Genomic DNA, 24,344 nt, shown 5'->3' on the forward strand with positions numbered 1-24,344 from the left:
GCTGTTTTAACATTACAAAGAAAAGATCAGTCATCAGATAATTTAACCTTATGCTCCTGAATCTTCACAGCAATTTAAAGATACCTTGCTACTAAATAGCTAATATAAGGGCACTGGTCTTAGAGAAGGTATCAAATAAGCTTCTCATCAGATTATCCATGAAAATTGTGAAGAAGGGGACTAATTAAAGAATCCCAGTTTACATGGAAGTGACAGTAAAGCAAAACATGGGATACAGACTCAAGATTTCTAAGCCTTAATGGACAAAGTATTCATGATAAAGAAGGTCTGCAAATCTCCGAAAAAGAACTACTGTGGGGAGTGCATTAAATTGATTAGACTTCACCTGGAATACTGTGTCCAGTTCTGGACACCGCAATTCAAGGAGGATATTGATAAGCTGGAACAGGTCTTGAGGCAGGGGACCAAAACAGTAAAAGGTCTGGAATCCATGACCTGCAAGGAGAGATTTAGGGAGCTGGATAATGGGCAGAGGTGGGATCCAACCAGTTCTCACCACTTGTCTAGAAGTAGTTACTAAATTTTTCTGAGTGCCGAGAAGGGGTTACTAAAGCAACCTCCCTGCCCAATAGGGACTGGAGGTGCGTGTGTGCGATGGCGCCACTGTTTGAATCCCACCACCATCAGAACCTGTTATTAAAATTTTTGGATCCCACCACTGGTAATGGGTATGTTTATTCAGAAGAAAAGAAGGTTAAGGGGTGGCATGATGGCCATTTTTAAATATTTGAGGGGATATCATGTTGAAGAGGGAGCAAGTTTGTTTCTGCAGCTCCAGAGATTAGGACAAGGAGAATTGGATTCAATGTACAGGAAAAGTTATTCCACCTAAACATTAGGAAGAATTTCCTGACAGTAAGGGCTGTTCAACAGTGGCTGCCTCAGAGTGTGGTGGAGTCTCCGTCTTTTACCAAAATGGTAAAAGGTCTGGGATCCATCCAGGAAAGACTTAGGGAGCTGGGAATGTTTGGTTGGATGAAGAGAAGGTTAAGAGGTGACATGATAGCCATATTTGAAGGGATGTCATGTTGGTGTGAGAGCAAGCTTGTTTTCTGCAGCTCCAGAGACTAGGACCAGGAGTAATGGGTTCAGGGTGAAGGAAAAGAGATTCCACCTAAACATCAGGAAAAACTTCCTGACAGTAAGGGCTGTTCAACAGTGGCATACACTGCCTCAGAGAGTGGTGGAGTCTCCATCTTTGGAAGTTTTTAAACAGAGGCTGGATGGTCATATTTCGGGAGTGCTTTGATTTTGTATTCCTGCATGGCAGGGATTTGACTTGATAACCCTTGTGGTATCTTCCAACTCTATGATTCTATGAAATCTTGTGAGCATAAAAGCTTGATATAATTGAGGAGATGTTAAATATGAAAAATCAGATGCTAGAACTCCATGATTAGGTGTAATACCAAACTCCAGCAGGGAGCATATCCTGTTTTCTAAAGAATATCAGTTTATTTTACAGTCTCCAGAAATCTCTCTTTCAATAATATACAGCATCTGGATATGGAACAGCATCTGGATATGCTACGGTTGAAACACTTGACCATTCTTTGTTTCTATGCCCTAAATACAATAAGATACTCATGAAATACATGAATTCCATTTTCTTGCAATGTTCTCAGTGGCATGAGTGTTATAAGATACCCAATCTCCTGAACAGCTCTGATGTGCTCTTTTGTGAAACTGTTGCAAATTTTATACTGGAAATTAGTAATTTTAGCAATTTTAACTGTATTTCTTAACCTTGTTTTGTTTTAAAGTTTTGTCCTGTTTTATATGCCAATAAAGGCTTGTGTTGTGTTGCATATGGATATGGCCCACCCACCCTAGCGGAAGGAGGGGAGATAGGGGGAGGGGTAGCATGCAAAGGAAGGGGAGTGAGGGAAGGGAGTGAGTAAGGGGTGGCATGCAAGGGAGGGGAGGGAGGGGAGGGAGCCCGGCATCTGGACATGGACCGCCCATCTAGTGGAGGGAGGGGAGGGAAGGGGAGCGGTGGCATGCAAGGGAACGGGACTGAGTGAGGGGTGGCATGCGAAAGATGCTTATTTGATGCTTATTAATTTTACTGTATAATGTTAATAATTGTTGCTATTATCATATATTTGTTTACTGCTTATTATATTATTGTTTATTTTCTTCTCTTCCAGAGCAATCCCGAAGGGGAGGCAAAAGCCTCATAGATGTGAGGCAACCCTTGGGCTGGTGCAAATATCACTCCCTGAGCATTTTCAACCTGGGAATGACTTTTGCCAGCACAAGATTATGCCTGCCAAAATTTTGGAACAACCCATAAAGCCCCATAATAAGCATTTCCCATCCCCCATCGGTGCATCTCCGCCCCCAAAGTGCCAAAACTACTCAGAATGTCAATGGTGGGAACCTGGGCAATTTAAAACCCAGCCAGAACCCAGCAAACCCCATAATGTAGGGCATGCAGCAAGGGATGCTGCTCATCATCATCTGGCTATGGGGACTTAGAGCAAGAGAGATGGCAGCCAGGACAGCGGCAAGAGCACAAGGAGAACAGCTTCCATAGCAGAGCCAGCACTGGGGCAAGAAACCCATATGTGAGAGGAATGTCTACCCATTCTGTGGCTGAGTTCTTCCATCAATGACTCATTGTAGGTACAGCAGCTTCAGAGCCAGGACATGATGAGGTATCCATGCCATCACAGGTAAGCCTTTCCAATTAACTCTTCACACCACCTTCCCAGCCCCATCTCCATCTTCTGGAGTTTGATAGTCCTTATGACAATAGCAGGATTACAGCCCATCAGAGCAAATCAATTGGTCTGGCACCCACCAGTAGCAAATGTCGCTGACTCCTGAAAAGGCAGCCTTGTCTAGCCAAAATCAGTCCAGCTGGGTGCTGTCTGAGAGGCAAAGGGTCTTCTCCATGTACCACTATGCCTGCCTTCTTCTTGTTCACTGGACTGCAACCCAAACATAGGACTTGGAGGAAGTGGATGTGCCAGATGACTGAGACATACAGGGTGGCCAAAGGGGGCACAACGTTGCCAATGTGAGCACTCACCCTTTATTACTATTCTTCTCTCTCTTTTTCACTAGATTTTGTTTACTGTCAGCCAAATCTTGCTGCATAATACCTTACATAATACAATATTGATCCCCAACCACCCACATGATTAATCAAGGGAGTCACCCCCCCCCCACACACACACACACACACACACACAAACCCTCTCTCTCTTTGTCCTCAGTGACATTATCACATAGCAAAATCTGTTTGGCTGTATGGCATCATGATGTCGCTTCATGATGATTCCCCACTGGCTGGGATCATGTATGGGAGTATGGGAGTAATTAAGGAAAACAGAAGAATCAGTAACTAAGAGAAAAATGCACAGCAAACAGAACATTAATAAAACTGTACCAGGTATCCACAGGATTTACAGGCTTCCTTACTGACTTGTGGAAAGCCTTTCTTTACCAAGATATGTTACAGTAACAAGTCATACCACATTTTCATGTTCTCCTCCAAGTGTTAGTAACTTGGTCACTGGACTTCCAGGAGTGCTGATGTCACTTGCCGGCAGCATCTGTCCACTCTTTAATATGGGTATTGCTCCTGAAGAGATGACTGAATGGGAATGAGACAGTGATAGAGTTTGGTTGGACAGTTTGGTGTCCAGAGTCAAGTACTGTTTGACTTGTTGCCTCGGTGTTTGTTGAATATGATACTTGGTAGGGTTTTCAAAGTGTGTCTGGACCTATAAAGAGAAGAGAATCAACAGCTGTTTTTCTCAGATACTTCTGATCATTTTTGATAATATAATTCTGATATTATTACTGATACAGTGGTTTTCCAGCGGTGCTTCCAGTTAAAATGTCTTTATACCCCACTAAATTCTGTGATTCAAATGCAAGTGTATTAATTATACTGGACTTCTAGTCGTACTATATTCATAAGTTAACAGTATTTTAAGCATCTTCATAATTCTGTTTCTCAGGTTGATGCTTATGCTTCATTCCGCCATCAGAAATAAATAATTTTGGAAAGAGAAAAGACAGATATAGTCATAACGTATCCCTATTTAAAGTCACATTTTAGCTGAAATTTATGCACAAATTATACAGCATGCATAGATAGCAAATATTAAACAAATGGTTCCAATTTGTACAGATATTTATTATAAAATTACTGAATTATTGCTTTTGAACAGAAACACATGAAACAAATTTTAAACCTGTTATTCAAAATAATCTTCATTTTTGCTAGCTCACCTGGCAATATGAGCGATCAGTCAAATGAGGCATTTTTCTGCTGTCATCCAAGTAATAATCCACAAATACTGTCCTAGCTGATCACCAACCAACTCCAAACAACGTATTATGCTCAGCAGCCTCTTAAGGACTAGTAAGGCTTTTTAAAAAGCCAGTGAGACTTTATAAATTAAGTGGTCATGCCAAAAAAAAGTTAATTGGTTAAGTCTAGATCATGCTTTGATTATGCAGATTGACAGCCACTACTTCAAACAACTCCTCAAAATCAATGAAACATTCCTGCAATTTATCTACTTTAAAGAAACTGAATACACAAGTCCTCACTGTCTCATTCACCCTCTGGCTGTTTTGCCATGGTATAGTATGACTAATGCCAAATCTCTCTTAATTGATTTTATTTAAGTGATTCTTAAGATTTAAACAATAGAGAACTTTGGTTATATCCTTTGATATTATTTTTATTCCACTTAATGTAACATATTCTTTCACAAAATTATCTCAGCAATATTTTGATTCAATCTATACCATCTTAATATTAATTGAATTTTACTAATTTTTATTTCCCTTAGAACCAAATTCAGACAAAATTAAGTGCTGGGCAGTCCTATGCAAAGGAGGATGAATCAGCATATAAAGCCAGTACAGGACCACACTGTCACATTTGCCCACCCTGCTAGCATAAGTAGCACTTACTCCAGCGGGGTGGGTAAACTGGGAGGCAGGCAGGTACTTCACAGCTCAGCAGCATCCAAGTCAGAAATGCTGTCCCCTGAAGAGCTGATGCAGCTGGGGGCATTGTGTAGATGTTCCTGGGGGTGGAACTGATATTAGTTGGCTTCCAGTTCAGGCTGGGAATGCCCCCAGTGTAGCCCTGGAATCAAAAGTGTGGCAAAACTTTGTTTTGGGTTACAGAGGGCTTTCTGGGCAGCTGGGGTTTTTCTCCTTTTTGCTGCCTCCCCATGCTGCCTGGAAAGCACTCTGGATGCAGTGCAGTGTCATTGCAATGCAATGCAATGGTGTGGCGGTGCAGCAGCAAAGCTGTCCCAACTGCTGTGGCCTCTGGACTTTTCCAATGGAAAAGATAAACACATGAGAGACACCATGATGTAATTGAGAGACCCAGGTTTGAATCCCTACAGTAACAAGGGGATTCACTAGGTGGCTTTGGACTAGTCACTGTCTCTCAGCCTAACCTTCCTCACAAGATTGTTTTTCTAAGGATAAACTGGAGAACAGAATGATACTTTAAGTTGCTTTTGATCCCTATTATCAAAAATAAAATGCAAAACATTTTTTTAATTCCCATTTTAAGACAGTCCAGCAGATACCAGTGGAATCATTTGTCAAACACACTGGATTGGGATGATTACAATGTCAGATTATGCACAAGGTGTCTACTGCACTACAGGGGTGACTGTCCATTGTGGCAAGATTTCTTGTACAGACATATTTCCTCAAGCCCTTCTTATCAAGCCCCACTTTCATTTTCCATTCTCTCTGCAGCAAGCAACTCCACATCTAGCATGACTTTAATTTGCTTCGCTGCCAGAGTGGGGCAGATTTGCCAGTGATCACAGCTTTGCCCCGGATATCTTCACTCCACCCACAGCCAGCCTACCTAACTTCACCCTTCCGACTCCCTCACACTATGCCCATGCCTTCCCCTTTGCCCCCCTTCCAGGTTGCCAGCTTCTTCCTGCTTCCTACTCATCCTGACAGCATCTTGTAGCCAGCAAGTAGATGTCAAAGAGAAGAAGCTCAACCACACTGACCTTTAAATTCTCATTTTGGTATCTTGATATCTCAAGATTTTAACAGAGAGTGCTTGGTTCCGCCATATATCCAATGTTCCCATGCTCTCCCCCCCCTTTTCCAGGGATGGTGTGACCCCTTCCCTCACCAGGGACTGCATAGGTGACAGGGAGCAGAAGTGGAGGTAGATCTAATGCAGAAATATCAAAATAAAAGGAATGTCAAAATAGCAAGCCTCTCTCTCCTCGCAGGACAGCAGCAGGAGGAGGAAGTGTGTGGAGGGAAGCAAGACAGGATATCAGTTCTAGGTCCCCTTCTTCAGAAGAGTGTGGTCCAGGGAATTGCTTTGCCTCTTTCATGTTTAGTAAACATTAGTTACGTTACCATAGCTAATTGGGCATTGAGTAACTAGGTATCTGCATTAAGTGATCCATAAACCATGTGTTTCGAAGCATGTAGGGACTTTGAGAGGAAATTGTAAACTTTCTTTGTTCTCAGTCAGTGTGTAAATTATACCTTCTCACAATGTAGCTCAGCTTGGAGAGAACTGTTTTATTGTTTTCTACCATTTACCTTTCCCTTCTATTTTCCTGGCAGTCATTTTACCTATTTATACCTTATATCCAAGGATGAGGTGCTTCAGAGATTCAAAGCTTATGTGGCAGCTATGAAAATTAAGTTCCAAAAGGCTCTAGAAGTTTTGTTTATAGACAATGGGACTGAGTACTGTAGCAATGAGTTCCAAAGGTTCCTTGAACAAGAGGGAATAGGGCACTGTAAGAGTGTAATGTATTTGCCTCAGTAAATAGTGCTACTGAGCACCTGAATAGAACCATCCATGAAACAGCATGCTGCCTGCACTTTCAAGCTGGTTTGCCTGACCCCTGTTGGGCAGACACTGTAAATACAATAGCAGTTCAATCTTTACAATAGCAGGTACAATAGCTTTACAATGGGGGAGCTAGAGTACAGAGCTACAATAGCTTTACAATGGGGGAGCTAGAGTACAGAGTTTTGAAGGAGGACTTTGATACAGAGTACAGAGCTACAATAGCTTTACAATGGGGGAGCTAGAGTACAGAGTTTTGAAGGAGGACTTTGATATAGTGGGCATTACAGAGACATGGTGGAATGAGGAGAACCAGTGGGATGCTGTTATACCAGGCTACAGGCTCTATAGGAAGGATAGGACAGGGCGCATTGGGGGTGGAGTTGCCCTTTACATCAAAGAGAGCATAGCATCACATAAAATAGACAATGCAAGGGGAGCTGGTTCCCCTACAGAATCACTGTGGATATCACAATACTGCAGGTGTGAAGGGACAGTTTAATATTAGGGAATATATTATCGTCCCCCTGACCAAAGTGCACAAGAGGATTCCTGAGATGGAAAAGAGAAATTAGAGAGGCTTCAACATGTAGAAACAAAAAATGTCGCTTAGTGGTAATGGGGTGGGGATTTTGGAACTATCCCTCTATAAGTAAACCTGGAAAAATGCATGTTCAGGTCATAGTAAGGAGAGAGCATTCCTGGATATGCTAAATCGATCTGTGGCTTAGAGCAGATGGTTGTGGAAACCAACCAGGGGAGAGGTGGGGATCCTAGATCTAATTCTATGTGGGGACCCATGGGACTCTGGTGCAAGGGAAAATCAGTGTTGTTGGAGCCGAGTAGGGAACAGCTGCACCACAATGCTGTCATGGATTCAGTATCCTCAGCATGCGAACAAGTGGCAACTACTAATGTAGTTACATTAAGCAGCCTTCAGGAAAGGGAAATTTCTAAAGATGAGGGGATAGTAGCGCAGGAAGCTGAAAAGGAAAATCAAGAGAGTCAAAACTGTCCAGGATGCTTGGAGGTTATTTAAAAACACAGTAATAAAAAGCTCAGCTGGAATGTGTTCCACAGGTTAGAAAAAAGGCAAGCACGCAGTCCAAAAGGAAAGCCACTCATGGTTAACAAGGGGAGGTTGAGAGGAAATTATCAGAAAAAAGAAAATGTCTTTTAGAAAATGGAAGTCCAGTTTGGCTGATGAAGAATATGAGGAGGGAAATCACAAATGGTGGCAAAAGAGAAGCAAGTTAGCTGTAAGGCGAGGCAAAAAAAGGATTATGAGGAACGCGATGGCTGCGAACATCGGGCAAGACATCTCAGCAACAAACAGTTCCTTCAAGTACATCAAAAAGCAGGGAAGCTGAAAGCAAGGGAAGCCGGTAGAGCCCAAGTTAGGATGACAAAGGAACAAAGGGTGTGCTAAAAGATGGCAGGAGATTGCAGGAGAAGCTCGAATGAATTTCTTTGCATCTGTCTTCACCCAAGAGGAGGTGAGGAACATTCCTGCACCTGAAATCCAAGCTTCTTAGGAGGCGAATCCGAGGAACTAGCGAAGATAGGTGGTAGACAAGGAAGAAGTAAAGTTCTGGCAGCTGGCATTGATAAACTAAATGTTACCAAATCCCCTGGCCCAGATTGCATTCACCCAAGAGGTTCTTAAAAGAGCCCTTTGCAAGCATGAAATTGCTGATCTTCTCACTTTAATATGCAACTTATCCCTGAAATCAGGCTCCATCCCTGAAGCTAACTGGAAGATGGCCAATGTCACACCAATCTTTAAGGAAAAGGATCTAGGGGGGGACTCCGGAAATTACAGGCCAGTCAGCTCTTGACATCTGTTCCTGGTAAATTCAAGTAGAATCTATCATTAAAGATAAAATTATAAAACATGTAGAAAAGCAAGAGACCTGCTGAGAAAGAGAGTCAGCATGGCTTTTGCAGAGGCAAATCCTGGTCTTACAAACTTACTAGGAGTTCTTTGAGGGTGTAAACAGGCATGTGGACAGGGGTGAACCGGTGGATATTGTCTACTTGGATTTTCAAAGGCTTTTGACAAAGTTCCTCACCAGAGACTGTTGGAGAAAACTCCAGCAATGAAGGAAGAATAAGAGGGGAAGTCCTCCTATGGATTAAAAAACTGGGTTGAGAAAACAGGAAACAAAGAGTGGGTGTATGAAATGGGAAGTTCTCAGCACAATGACAGGATGTAGGGGAGTGGGTGTCCCCTGGCAAGGATCCGTTTTGGGGACTCAGTGCTCTTTAACCTATTCCAGTAAAATGACCTGGAAGTAGGGGTAGGTAGTAGCGTGGTGGCCAAGCTTTGCAGATGATACCAAATTATGTAGGCGTGGTGTAGAACTACAAAGGATTGCGAAGAGCTCCAAGCGGATCCTTGATAAATTTAGGGTGAGTGGAGCTCCAGAAATGGCAAATGCAGTTCAATGTGTAAAAGCAAAATGTAAGAGTGATGCATATAGGGGCAAAAAAATCCAAAGCTTCACATACATCGCTACAGGGGTCAGTGCTATCAGTCACAGACCAGGAAAGGGAGATTTAGGCGTCTTAGTTGATAGTTCCATGGGAAATGTCAAACTCAATGCATGGCAGCTGTGAAAAAGGCAAACTCTATGCTGGGGATCATTAGAAAAGGAATTGATGAATAAAACTGCAAAGATTGTCATGCCCTTTATATATAAAGCAGTGGTGCGACCAAGCGACTTGGAGTACTCGTGTCCAGTTCCCTTGGTCAGCCAGACATCCTCCGAAAAAGCTGGATATTGAGGAGATAGAAAAAGTGCAGAGAAGGGCAACAAGGGACATGATTGAGGGACTGGGAGCACCTTCCCTATGAGGGGAGAGGCTGCAGCGTTTGGGACTCTTTTAGCTTTGGGAGAGGAGGCTGGCTGAGGGGGGGGGGATATGATTGAAGCTCTTCAAGCAAAAAATTAATGCATGGGGTAGAAAATGTTGACAGAGAGAGAAATTTTTTCTCTCTTTCTCCACAAATACTAGAAACCAGGGGGCATTCATTGAAAATGCTGGGGGGAAGAATTAGGACTAATAAAAGGAAACACTTCTTCACGCAACGTGTGATTGAGGTGTTTGGAATATGCTGCCACAGGAGGTGCAAGTGGATGGCCAACTAACCTTGGATAGCTTCTTTAAAAGGGGCTTCTTGGACAGATTTATGGAGGGGAGAAGCTTGATTTTATGGCTACTGTCAATCTTGATCCTCCTTTGATCTGAGATTGCCAAATGCCTTAACAGACCAGGTGATCTCGGAGCAACAGCCGCAGAAGGCCATTGCGTTCACATCCTACATGTGAGCTCCCAAAGGCACCTGGTGGGCCACTGCGAGTAGCAGAGAGCTGGACTAGATGGACTTTGGTCTGATCCAGCTGGCTTGTTCTTATGTTCTTATGTTCTTAGGTCATGCAAACCTACAGGGAAAATACCATTTGAACTGTGGTATGGAAAGAAGCCAGGCCTAAAACCTTTGAAGGCATTTGGGTCTGAAACCTATGCCCACATTCCCAAGGAGGGAACGGGGAAGCTGGACCCCTGAGCCCAGGAGGGAATCCTTGTTTACTACACTCTATGTGGGAAAGAGTACAGAATTATGGACCTTAAGACATTTTTGGTCAAAATATGCAATGCCATGTACATTGATGAAAGCAATATACTCCCAGCTAACAAATAATTTGAGTCCACAATTCAGACTAGCCATGAAGCTGGAAAAGACTCTTTTACTGACATGGCTGGATAGCTGCTTGCCAGGATTGTTGTTCAACAAAAGACCTCTCAATCAGAAGGGGAGGCAGGAGAGGCTGGGCCAGAGAAAGCAGAGGGTACTGTGAGACAACCAGAGAGATGGAACAAAGATTCTATCAGCTTTTATGCAAATTTACAACCTGAACTTTAACCCTCAAGTAGGGAGGGGACGACTGAACAGTCTGCAGATGATGGAGACAAAACTGCAACTGATGTTGCACCTGTTGCCAAGTACATCTCCATCAGAGCTCTTCTGAGTATAGCACAATTGAGGTGGAATGTATGTTGGGCATGTAGATGTCAGAACAACATTCCTCAATGATGGGTCTAAACCTGCAGCCAGAACATGGAGTGAAAAGTTAACTATGCTACTACAGTGTCAAGGTTTTTAACAAGGAAATTCAGAACCCTGCCTACTCATGGGAAAGAAAGATGACCAGTACCAGTATGTGCTAACTTCTGAGGATGATTTATTGTTGTGCTATCAAAGCAAAGAAGATGCAAAAGAAATTGCTCAAGGCTTGAACCATTAAATAAGTGGGAGGCAATAATCATTATTTTGGAATACAAATTGAAAGATCCAAATATGGAAGTTTTCTCTTGAACCAGAAACACACAATTATGGACTGTGTTGAGTTCATGGATCTAAAGGATGCCAAAGGTGTAAACATTCGAACCAACTTACTTTGAACTAGAGAATGGAGCATTGCTTGAGAACTATCTACAGTACAAAGAGGCAATTGACAGACTTTTGAGGCTAAGTATAGTGATAAGACCTGACATTTCTGCAACGGTTGAAATTTTAAGCAGAAATGTGAATTCACAATGATTGGAAAGCTGTAAAGAGGCTGGCTAAATACCTTAAGCAGCTGATTTGAAACTAAAGATCTTGTGACAACCCACAACTGATTGGATATAAGAACTCTGCCTGGGGTAAAGACAAAATTGATTACAAGTTGTCAAGCAGATGCCTGTTCTTCTATGGAGACAGTCTGATAAGCTTGACTAGTAAAAAGCGATCACAAGCTGCCCTATCAACAACTGAGGCTGAATACATTTCTGCTGCAAATGCATGCAGTACGCTTAAGTGGATTGTACAACTACTAATGGATTTTGGCGTAGATGAACCTAAGGCAATAACATTGTTTGAAGACAACCAGTCATGCATCACTTTATCAAAGAGTGAAAGCATCCAACCAAGAAGCAAGCATATTGAGGTCAAGTGTTCTTCTGGGGAAAAAATGCAACAGGAAGGAATCACTGATATCAAGTACTGTCCTTCAGAAGTCATGGTTTTTGACATACCAAGAAGCTGACCAGAGGAAAGTTAGAGAACCTATGCAAGAGACTGAACCTTCATGATTTCAGTGACTGATACTTGAGATGGGGTGTTGAACAAGTGTCAGCTCTTCAGTCATGAAAGAGTTAATGATGCTGTTTGTTACTAAACATTGGCTAGATTAGCATAGCCAATGCAGCGTTGAGTAACTAGGTACCTACATTAATGAAGTGATTAGTAGGCAATGTGTTTTGAAGCACGTAGGCACTTTGGGAGGAAGTTGTAAACTTTGTTCTTAGTCAGTGGCTGTTTCCGCACAGGCTGTTTCGGCATAGTTACAGCTGGTACACCACCCAGGGCCATTCACACGCCATTCTGCAAATGGTCCCGGTGCCCCAGCAGCCTGCGGGGCCGCTTACACACCCCCATAGTCATGGTGACACCTCTAAGGATGGAGGCCTGAAGGTGTGTCCCCTGGCTTCTCTACAGCGACGACAGCCAAGACGAGGTAAGAAGGGGGGGAAAGTGGCACAGGGGAAACGCCGCCTTCCACCCACTGCTGTTTGCATGGCAGTGGGTGGAAGACGCTGCTTTAAAAAAAACTCGCTAATTAAGCAAGTTTTGAAAGCAGCATTTTTGCGCAGCTTGAGGAGGGTGAGCACGGCGCTGCTGCGATGTAGCAGTGCCAGCTGTGCAAACAGCGCCCCAGGGATGGTGGTTTTACCATCCCTAGGGCACTGTTTTTCGCCCATGTGGAAACAGCCAGTGTGTGAGATACACCTTCTCGCAATGTGGATGAAGAATGTAGCACATCTTAGAAAGCATTGTTTTTATTGTTTATCTACCATGTTACCCTTCCCTTCTATTTTCCTGGTAAACTTTATTTAAGCTAACCAGCAGCATCTGTGATTATTTACTCTGCTAACTATTTTACATTTTTTCAACAACACATCCACATGCTTCTGTTTGCCAGCACACTGATAGCTTCATCTACAAATGTTGCAGGCAGGTTTGACTCTGGGTCCAAAAAGGTTGCCTACCCCAAAACATGATGAAATTTTAAAGATGTCTGCTGAAGTTAAAAAGCAGTTTTATGAGTGGATTATCCCTTGACCCAGTAGTGAATTTTTCTCGTTCCTGCCTTGTCCAAACATTCAACAAATTAAATTCAAATATTTTGAATAGCACTGTCCTTGGAGATTGCCCCAGACAATTTACATACTGGTCCGGTTCTAAGTTATCAACCATAGATTATTTTGTAGCATCACAGCATATGGTACATAGAACATTATCATTTATGGTCCCAACTAGATCTGAAAGTGATCGTTTACCTCTTATCTGTTGCTTCAATTTTAGAAATCATCAACTAAAAAATTACAAGAATTCAATTCCAGGTTGTTTGACAGATTTCAGCAGTTTAAAACTCAAGTGGAACACTAAACTTAATCTTTTGGATTGGGTTAATACTTCTCAAACAAGAACTATCTATGACAGTTTCTTGAGGGAGTTACTTGAGGGGCCCTCTATCCTGCTAATTTATGAGAGTTTGATTCAGAGCTTTAATTTGTTCCTATCTAGACCTTGCACTAATCTTGCTTCCCTAAAATTTCTTTTAAAAAAATGATTTGATAAGGATTGTGTGGTGGCCAAAGAAAAACTTATCAGGCTTTTTGACAACTACAGGAATATTATAGCCTTCTCCAAAAAGGAAAAAGTTTTAAATTGTAAAAAATTATAAAAAATAAAAAAGAGAGTTGTGCACATTGTGAATTGACGGGCATGGTTTAAAACAGTTGAGTCTAAAAATACCACAATATTTTGGAGATTGACCACCTATTCCCAAAATTCTTTATCCTGCTCCTGGTCCAATGTAATTCCAGCTGAAAAATGGGAACATTAGTTTTCATTGCTTTTTTCAAAGTGTCTCCTTCTGTTAATATTGATTAATCTTGATTCCATCCCCTATTGGCCACTGATAAAAACCCACAAAATTAAATAATTTATAAATCAGTTGAAATGTGGCAAAGCTCCAGGCAATGATTTTATTTTTGTGGATTGGCTGAAATCAGACCCAGATTGGTAGGCACTAATACTGGCAGTTCTTTTCTCATCTATTTATAGAACAGCTCAAATACCAAAAGACTGCAGTTTGACAGTTATTGCAACAATCTTTAAGAAAGGCTGTAAAACTGATCCATTGAACTGTAGACCAATAAGTCTGTTAAATGTTATTAGCAAACTGTACATCAAACACCTTTGTTTAAAATTATGTAAATGGTTGCACCAGGAGGAATATTTAGAGGCACAGGCAGGCTTTAGACATGGTCAGTCAACGATGGACCACTGTCTTGTTTTAGACTATCTTATTGAAAATCATGTCCATTCTGCTAAAGGAACCCTCTATGCAGCATTTGTTGACCTTAAAGCTACCATTGGTACTGTCCCACATGAACTTCTGTGGCATAAAATGGTGCACTCTATTTACTGCCACCTCTATTTTATTATCAAATTCCATGAAAAATCAAGCTTACAGGTAAGATAGAGTCATGAAAGCCTAACCCCATACCAAAGAAAAAGTACAACAAGAATGTCTTTTAGCCCCTTTTCTTTTTCATATTTATGTTAATTCCCTTATAATGTGTTTACAAAGTGAAGATGTAAATGCACCACAATTTTTTTTAATGCTGGCCAACGGTCATAACAAATAAAAGTAACAGCTGTTGGGTTCAATTTGAATATTCCCATTTTCATTTTGTTTCCCCCTGGAGAGAAACACATACATTGTTGCACCAGTTTCTATTGCCTCATACTGAATTTTCCCATTATAATTCAAGTATTTTTCAATGCTATTTTTGCATTAAAGGCCCAAAAAATGCACAATAATGGCATGCCTTCATGGACATTTTTGAGCAGTGTTTTCTCCTTCCTACTGCAGTTAATTAAGCTTTGCCTTGGGCATCAAAGGGCCTTTGGGAACAAGGGGCAAACTGGGAAATCTGCAGAAATCAACACCCTCTTTTCTGCAAATGTAAATGGCAATCTATCAGAGCAACTATGTGACTGGTTACATACCATGTGCATAAAAAGAAGAAACAAATTAATAATCTACCACAGCAGAAAAAATACTCTGGATAAAAACTATTGAAAATGATTAAATCTTTGTTACGTATGCACACAGGTGTTTTATTTTTGGTTTCTATATGATACTCACAGCTGGATGAAATAAGTTGTGTTGACAAGTATGTTCTATTTGTATGTGCTAAAGTGTACAAAGATCATTTATCAGACCCGCTTGTCAATTTATATTTTTAAATTGCTTGTGGATATTGCCCTTTGGTAATAGTACTGTTTATTATACTGTGATGATGTGTTATCTAATATTACATATGCCAGATATGGTATGTTTGAAGGTGGTTTGCCATTGCAAGCTTCCTATTAACCACCCTGTACTTCCTTGGTGGTCTCCCATTCAAGTGCTAACTCGATCTGATCCTGTTCAGCTTCCAGGTTCTAATTAGATCAGACTAGACTAGTCATCCAGGCCAGGGCTTGTAGTTATTCTGCTTCTTATAATTACTAGGTCTTGGCTTTGTTATTTTATTACTAGGTCTTGGCTTTGCTTTTGTTATTTTGTCTCTTGAGGATCTTTTCTTGTACTTTGGCTTTTCAACTATATAGAGGAAGAGAGTGTGTTTACAAGTCAGGAAGCAACAAATCTGTCATTTTGTGGATATTACAACTGTGAGGAAATGTGTGAGCAACAAAACTTTAAAATGTTATAAGAAAAGAATCATGTTTGTCTTTGGTGGCATTTTAAAAGTTTCATCATTGTTTAATGTGGCTGCTGATCAGTGTGATTTCTCCCATGAGCCAGTCCTAAGTCAAATATATAGAAGTGACTACCTGTGTTAGCAGATTAGAATTATCTAAACAGATATTTGTTTTGGGCTGGGTATTTACTTCTGCCTCTGCCCAGTCACCCTCTCAGAAGTAGTTTTAATTGAAGTGTTACTTCTTGAAGCCAGTTTCTGCTAGTTCGAAAAGTGCTGGATAAGCTGGATAAGTCGACAATATCAAATTAGCTCATATAATAAAGTTCCTTTTTTTCCTTAATTCCCCGTAATAAGGGAAGATACACCATGTCCAGTCTTTGATAGGAAATGGAACTATTTTTATTTGAACAACTAAGGAACAATGCATTAATACATTCACTATATCAAAAGAATCCAGCCTTTACTCCATTTTTAAAAACTGAGCAACTATACCATCCAATTCCTCAGCAGTTTCTTCTACAAGCTAACTCTACCATAAGCCACCAGTCTTTTCTTTTTTTAAAAAAAAGATTAATATCTACATTTTCTTTATGTAAACATTTATACCCCACTTTTCTTTGCAATGGTTTGGGACCCCAAAACCTCTTACAACATCATTTTTCCATCCTTCATGTTTTTCTTCATAACAGTCCTGTGAAGTAGGCCAAGGGAGAGCAACTGGCTTAAAGTTGTTCAGCAAACTTTCATGGCAGAGTGGGGATTAATATCTGGATTTTTCAGGTTGTAGTCCAACACTAACTATTATACATACAGGTATAACAGCAGTAGATTATACCCTAGAGTAGGCCCTTTTGTTTATTTCCAGGAAGAAACTTTCCATCTGTTCCTGCCCCAGACCTCAAGGAATGGATTGCCCCATAAACAGACTGAATGACAGGAATTTCAGTATCAGTGTAGCAGCTCACATGACTAGGCCAAAAACATTTAAGCTAATTTTTAAAAACGTAGTAGTGTTTATTTTCTTTGACTATAGAACATCCTTTATATTCATACACATGAGGGGAAATTACAGAAGTATATCTTTCCTGCCTATAATAAATATTACTGTGTGTAAAAGCTTTCACGTTAAAACAAAACACTCATGTGACATTAAATACAGACATTTACAATCAATTTAATGGTAACCTTTGACACAATATTTAACAACAAATTTTAAACAAAGAGGGAACAGGCTCAAGAAACAACTGCTTTCATGATTCCACTACCCTGCTTTATAGCATAGCCTGCTCAAAGTTTACTATTGAACTATTTTTGTACCAGTATCCTAAAAATATCCTATCTTGTATCTACAGGGTAAGGAGGGTAAATTCTTTCTCTATTTTATAGCTGTCAGGCATTATTAAACCATTGTAGCTCATGAAGAGCTATCTTTAGATACTGAGACACTTACAATTCTGTAGCACCAGCACAAAGAACTATTAAGCCAAATAAAAGCCAATATGGTAAAATCAATAAAGTGTTGGCCTTGTTCTCAAAAAAAACCAGTATTCAAAATTGCTGCTCCACCACAAAGCTTGTTGGATTATCTTATTCTTCTCAACTTAACAAGGGTTGCAGTGAGTTGAAATGGGGTATTTCCTTACACACCATTTGGACAAAGGGTGAAATTATGGATAAAGTAATATGTGAATGCTAGTGAAAATGTAATAATACGTGCCATGCACCAAAAATTTGCAGATACTTATATTTCTACTTTAGATGTAACAGTATTCACACACACACACACACACACACACACACACACACACACACACACACACACACACACTGCTGAATTACAGTTGTCAGCAGGCACAGCCTGGCAATTTGTGGGAGATGGCACTTCTGGGAAAACCAAAACATGATGTTACAACTCTCTAGGAGTTGCTAGAAACTCTATGGTAAAACCATAGAATTTCAAGTGATTCCAGCAGAAAACTGACTTCACTTCTGGGTATTCCTTGGAAATAATGTCGTGTAATTGGCCCAATGGACATTTTTAATTTTTCTAACACCACCATTCTGAATGGTGGACGAAAATGGGAACTGGAGAATTTCTGACCCTTGCTATGAACTTGGCAACCCTGTACAAAACCAGCACTACTTGAGAAACGTACTTTCAGTTCTGAACAATGTGGTTACTTGATGAGATATGTCTAAAACCACAGTTCAAATTCAGGACAGAAGCATGGAGAAAAATGATGTAAGCTGCTCTGGGTCACCATTGTAGAGGACTAATGACATAAATAAATAATATTTATCCTGGTACTGGTCTTTTGATTCATTTGTAAATTGAATGTGTGCTGGCTTTTTCTTACAAACATGTATAGATGTACATGTGTTCACTGTAATATGTGAACAGGACTAAAGAGCAGGCAGGATAAGTGATTGATTGTACTCTATCTGAGCACAGCTAAAGAAACAAACATGAATATGATACATTGGTGAAAAACAGAACATATACCTTATCCTAAGTGACATCTATCATTTCAACAGGATATTTGAAAATGTCAGAAACAGTAAACTATGAGTTTCCATGCTACTGGTTGATGCCATGAACATGATTCAGTGGCAGAGAACACTCTATGTGGTATTCTTGTTAGGGTGTCAAGACTTGGATCTTGGAGACACATTCTCCATTCTGCTACGGAATCTTCAAAGGTGGTCTTGGGTCAGTCATTCTCTGTCTGCATAACCTACCTCATAGTGTTGTGTGTCATGAGGATAAATTAGAGGGGAGAGAACAAAGTTGGAAGCCATCTTGAGTTCCAGTTGGGAGAAAATTTGGGTACAGATACCCAAATAAAATAAATACATGATGCGCCCAACCTAAGTAGCAATTGTACTAAATTCTAACACTAGAAAGTAAGAATGATGAATGAAGTACTGACTATGGCATGTATATTTAATAACTAGCAGGGCCCAGCCACGTGTTGCTATGGCAATTGTCCGTCTCATCACAGTCCGCAACCCACACAGATGTCCATGCAGGTCCAATGATCTGCAGCATAGCCTTTTTGGGGTGGTCAAATGGAATCCCTCTTTCCCTTTTCAATTCACATTGTTATATGGTGGTGTCTTTTTTTAGTATAAGGTAACTCTTTCCATTCCACAACGGAACTGTCCAGAGTGCAAATCCCACTGTCCATGAGGCTGGTTGACACACACAGTCCTGGCTTGGGTAAGGCAGAACTGGGGCAAGGAGGCTATCCCAGTCAGGCAGCAGAGGCAAGGTGGTGAGGCGCTCAGATTGAGGCCAGCTCCCTGGGTTCTTAAAGGGCCATGTGCAAAAGAAGCGGAGACAGTAGTGTTGGTTTGCCCCCACCCAACGGATTTTCTTAGAAGAAAAAGGCAAACTCCAGCTCGCTTTTAGTAAAAGAGAGCTGTGGTGAATATGGGTGAGGAAGTGGGTAAGTGGTAGTTGGATGTGAGGGAGGGCAGAGTGAGGTGTGTAAGGATGAGCTGGATGTGTGTTGTGTGGTAGCAGTGGGTGAGGCACAGAGAGTGAAAGTTACCTGCGTGTGGGGGGGGAACCCCACCTGGTGTCTCACACGGCAAAGTGTGTATGGGTTTCACTTCCAGTCATATTACCTACCAGTATTACCTATTTTCTGTTTTCACTGGTCATCTCTGCCCATCTCTGCGAACATTCTGAGCCCTCATACCAAGCCCTCAGGCCACAGACAGACAGGCTGCACGAACATTCTAAGGGTGACAGTTAAACACAAACAGCTTCATGGCCTGGTGTGCCAGGAAAAAGACGTTTTACCTGGCTCAGGTATGGACTTTTGGTGATTTGAAGGTCCGATTACCTGCCCGCAACAGGGAGGAATGTCATGTGAAAATTTGGGGGCGATCCGTCCAGCCATTTCAGCATTAGGGAGTGACTAACAAAGTCACTGTTAGCTTTTTATATATAGAGATGAGAAGTGAGGAATATATGTTTACATGCTGATGATCATTTAATAATTCTTAAATATAATCAGCTGACTGATATAAAATGACAGGTTGCTGTTTCTATCTTTCAGTGCAATTCAAAATAGAATTATAATCTTCAAAACTCATAGATTCAAGAGATTTAGTAGGATGTAACTGTTTAGGATTGTGCTGTCATTCCTGTAATATGAAAGCCAGTGTAAAGTAAGTGATGACATTTTTGTATAATGTTGCATTGTAATGCTACATTATGGGAGGTAGGGATTTATAGTAAAGGGATCAGAGGAATGGCAAAGCACTCCATTTCCCACTTTGTTTCAGTTGGAAACTTCACAAAAATTAACACAAAACGAAACACTGTGGAAGATATCTACACGTTAAAAATACATATTTAAATGGTGGTTTCCACATCGCTGTAAACTGCAATTCAGGTAACTGAAAATGTAAAGAATTTTTGTTGCATGGGGATGTGTGGAGACTCATTTCGTCAAAAGAACACAACACAACTTGTTGGAATAGAAATCGGCCGCAGCCCAAAATTTATTTTAACACATAACCAAAACCTTGAAGCTGGGCGCTATAGCGTCGGAAAGCAACAATTCCTGGCTCCCCTAGGTAGCAAAACCACTGAATCCTTGGTTTGGCGTAGGGCAGCCTAAGCCGGACTCTTTAGGCCCTTCGGACAGAACCCCTGTCCGGCACATCCCCTGAGGGAACGGAACAGGAAGTTACTAGGTGCCACATGGGCGCAAACCCAATTTGTGACACCCCTCCCTGCCGGGCAGCGAGCTCTCAGCGCAGCCTGGTGGCTTGGCTTTCGAGAGCTCTATCGCCACCACGGACTCCTTCATATGGAGGCTCCCTTTAGAAGGTCCGGCATGTAAGCTTCTGCTGCCTTCCCCTAAATAGGATGTGCTCTTATGTCTCTGTACCGCCACCGAAGCTGTCAATCCAACAGCTCCCGCCTCCCCAGCTTCAGCAGCTCCAGAGTCTCACAGCTCGCGTAAGCGTGCCGCGAAAGTCACTGCATATAACGGATTTCGGCTAGCTTAATGCGGGCCGCGAAGCCACTCTAGCAGAGCATGGCGGACATCGCGGCAACCAGATGTCCTGGCCCTAATCCGATAAGTGGGACTCATTCGGGCAAAAAAACAATGCTGGCAGAGCATGAGACAAATCAACATGGGGAATAGCCACATCCCCTCCCGCGCTCAGTAATTAGCCGGGCTGCGGACCTATTGTGGTCCTTTGACCTAACTTTGTTAACTCTGGTCGGAGCCACCACGCTCTCCTCCTCCAAGTCCTTCTCCAGCAAGCACGCACTCAGAGCAGCTTAACACCGCATCTTGCCATCGCATAAATCCTTAAGTCTCCCCTCATGGCATGCCTGCAATGCTACACTTCCCTTGAAAGCCGGAATGTCGCTTCCCCCCAGCTGAAGAACTACTGCATCTGGGAAGCCAAACTGAAGCACCGAAGTTCCGCAACCTCGAAGAGCAGAGAAGACCACCGCGATGCCTCACCTCGCCAGCCAGTGAATGTCCAGGAAGGTGTCCAGTCCAAGGTGTCCCCCAGCCCGACTTCTTCTCGCGATAACGCCCCAGCCCAGTAAACAATACTGTGGCCAACCATCCAAACTAGGTAACAACGGGCCACCGGAACTATAAAGAGAACAAAGTTACAAGGAAAGGTGAGGCCGGACATAAACACGATAAGCCAAAGATCTCCAGCAGCCTAAAGCCTGGATTTCAGTTGCAGAGTGTCCCTCTTGAGAGGCCGTGGTAGCTGCCCCAATCCGAAAGGAGTGGGAACCAAACTGCTCTGCAGGGAGTCCTAAAAATTGTAAACACAGCCATAACACAACCGTGAATTGAAATCTGGACACTGATGCTCCATCGTTGTGGATAAACAGGGGACCCTGCCCTTCAGGGCGGACAGCTAAAAACGCAGCTATGCGAGCCACCGGACAGGGTGCCCCTGGTGGGGAGGGGGCCAATGTCACTCTCGTTCCTCGACGCCGCTGGTCAGTCTTGGACCCCGCCAACCATATGAGTAAATTCCCATCGGCCATGGACACATCGGCCCTTTGCAAAGCCTTGGGAGCCAATGATGTGATGGATGGGGCCACTAGCTCACTACACCGAAAGGCCCCATAAAAAGCCAAGGTAAACAAGGCTTGGAACAGTGTAGACTCATAGGCAGAGTCACAAACTGAGTCAGTGGCGTTAAGTAAAGTTCCCAGGAGCTCCTTGGTGATGGGACGTTTACCATCTCGCGGTCTGGGGGAAGCGCGCAGCCACACCGCCATCGCTCTTGTAGCTTCAAAGCAGCGGGAGTGGTCAGTGATCCCCAGGGCCTGGCTGAAAAAAGAAATGGCCACTAAATGGACCTTAATAGTCCTGGCAGCCATTTGACGGTCCCTCAGATCAACCAAATACCGGAGCACCAAATCCTTAGCAAACTCCTTGTCGAACAGGCTCGGCCATGGAAGCCGCCAAAGCAAAGAAGGTGCTCAGGGCTCCTTCATACGCTGCGAACGGGTAGCTGGAGCCAGCGGACTGCAAGACACCTTCGGCTATTGATTGGCGCCTCCAAGACGCTTTACAGATGGTCGGGACAATTCCTCCGGAAAGTGGCTATTTCGGGAGCCAGTGAGCTGGTGCTGCTGGACCTGACGACACGACAAAGCGCCAGCTATATTGTTAGTTATACCTGGCAAGAAAACAGCTTTAAAGGAGATGTTATTAATCAGGCAAACCATTACGCAAATTCCTCTACTTCAGCCGCGATCACTCCGGCCTTCTGACCGCCTGGACCCGCCGATTTATCACCCTGACCACAGCCTGGTTGTCAGCTAATTCAGAATCCCTAACTGTATGTATCGCTAAACACATCCTTCCAGATGTGAACTGCCGCCACCAGAGGGAACAACCCCAGGAAAGTCATGTCCCTCAAAATTCCGGGTTCTGAGACCATTGGTGTAGCTACCCTGCACACCACTGGCCCCCGAAATAAATACCAAAGCCTATCGAGCCAGCTGCATCGGTGTGAACTTGAGTTCTATTCCCTGCAAGTCCTGCTGAACTTGCCAAAAGGAAACTCCCCATTATAACGCCTCCAGAAAATGTAACTATACCCCTAGGTCTTGGCGAAGACCAGAAGTAACCCTGATGTGATGATGGGGAACCGAATAGCCCGCCAAGGACCTTTGGCGAGAAGGGAACAGAAAGCCCCTTCCTGAGGAGACAACCCTGCAGGCAAAGCTAAGGTGCCTGCTAGGGACTGTATTTCCCGCGAACCTGCATTTTTTTTTTGCAATAGTGTTCAGCGCGATCAGTGCGCTGCATGTTGTTTTCACAAGGCTTGTCGAGGGGCAGAGAAGATGTTCCTCGCCACAATGTCCAACTGAATTCCTAAGTAGGTTGCAACAAGGCACAGGCCCTTCAGTCTTGTCGGTCACTAAAGGAACCTCTATTCGGGCTCGGCCAGCCAAGACCTGAAATGCTGACAACATCATCGCATTATTCGCTGTGAGCCAGCTGCACCTACAAAACAAAAATCATCCAGATAATGGAAAGTGACTTTCGCTGATGGCATGCGATCCTTTTGATTGCCCATTCCAAAAAGGTGCTAAATTTTTTCAAATAGCTGCTTTTATAGAGCAAATCCCATGGGTATGCATTTCATCGACATACCAATGTCCTTCAAATTGAAAAAAACTCCATTAGTTCGAAGTCCCCTGGGGTGTATGGGCAGCAGGCGAAAGGCTGATTGCATGTCATACCTTGCAAACATCGTAGGCAGTTCCCACCTCCCGGATGAGACTCACTGGCCTCATCCACAGTGGCATATCGGTCAGGAAGCAGATGCCTGGGTCGATGAAGTCAGCCCACCAATTTCCCTGCGGGGTAGGACCGTTGTATCATCCTATACTCCCCTGGGGCCTTTTTGGGGACCTCACCCCAATGGGGGAAACCCGGAGGCTGGGTAACGGAGGCTGTGCAAAGGGACTCCGCGATTCTGCCTGCCGGGCATTCTTTTGTAATTTTGGCAGCCACTACCGCAGAGGCAATTCCTCCTCGGCTGATTTTAAGTTGGGAGCTGAGGCTGCCACCCTACTTCCCTAAAAAATGGGATGTGAAAACCAAATTGAAATCCTCTCCCCTTAAGTACAACGCCTCTTCCCGGTCGATGTACCTGTCCAGCCATATTGGTATAAAGGTTGCACACGCACCGGGGAAGGGGCGAGACTCTGCAGAAATTCTCCGGGACTTTGTAGGCCTTCTGGGCAGGGAATGATCCCTCCCCTGGTCACACCGGCCCTTCTTCTTAGAGTTGCCTTTGCTCGCGGGTTCCTACCACGCCGAAGCGGGAGGCCGGTAGCCAGTTATGGCATTGTACTCTGGTGTGGCCCCCAAAACAACGGGAACAGCTGTGCTCGAACTCAAGATTTATCCCTCTTACAGGAGCTCTTGGTTAAAGGCTCCAGCAAGCTAGGCGGGGAGGGTCCTGCTGGATCAAACCCTTTTTTCCTCGGCCCATCAGCCCCAGCTGATGCAGTGAGCACCAGATGACGAAGCTTTTATTGGCTATATCGTCATCCACGCCTGATAGTGTATTAGATCCCACCTTGCGTCCCTGACTTCCATGTGAGGCACTCTTTTGGCGGGGAATGCCTCATCATACTTGA

The 24,344-nt window shown here is 43.0% G+C and overlaps 1 protein-coding gene across 2 annotated transcripts in view; it reads right to left on the minus strand.

Moving 5' to 3' along the window:
• The window catches only part of TFEC (transcription factor EC), a 94,275-nt gene that overhangs the window by 32,081 nt on the left and 37,850 nt on the right, over positions 1-24,344 (minus strand). For both annotated transcript variants that reach the window (XM_048500763.1, XM_048500762.1), the window contains exon 2: positions 3,504-3,755. In XM_048500763.1, coding sequence (XP_048356720.1) covers positions 3,504-3,755 — 252 coding nt within the window. The remainder of the gene's footprint in view (positions 1-3,503; positions 3,756-24,344) is intronic.

The sequence above is a fragment of the Sphaerodactylus townsendi genome, linkage group LG06, assembly GCF_021028975.2.
Source record: "Sphaerodactylus townsendi isolate TG3544 linkage group LG06, MPM_Stown_v2.3, whole genome shotgun sequence".
NCBI classification, from domain to species: Eukaryota; Metazoa; Chordata; class Lepidosauria; order Squamata; family Sphaerodactylidae; genus Sphaerodactylus; species Sphaerodactylus townsendi.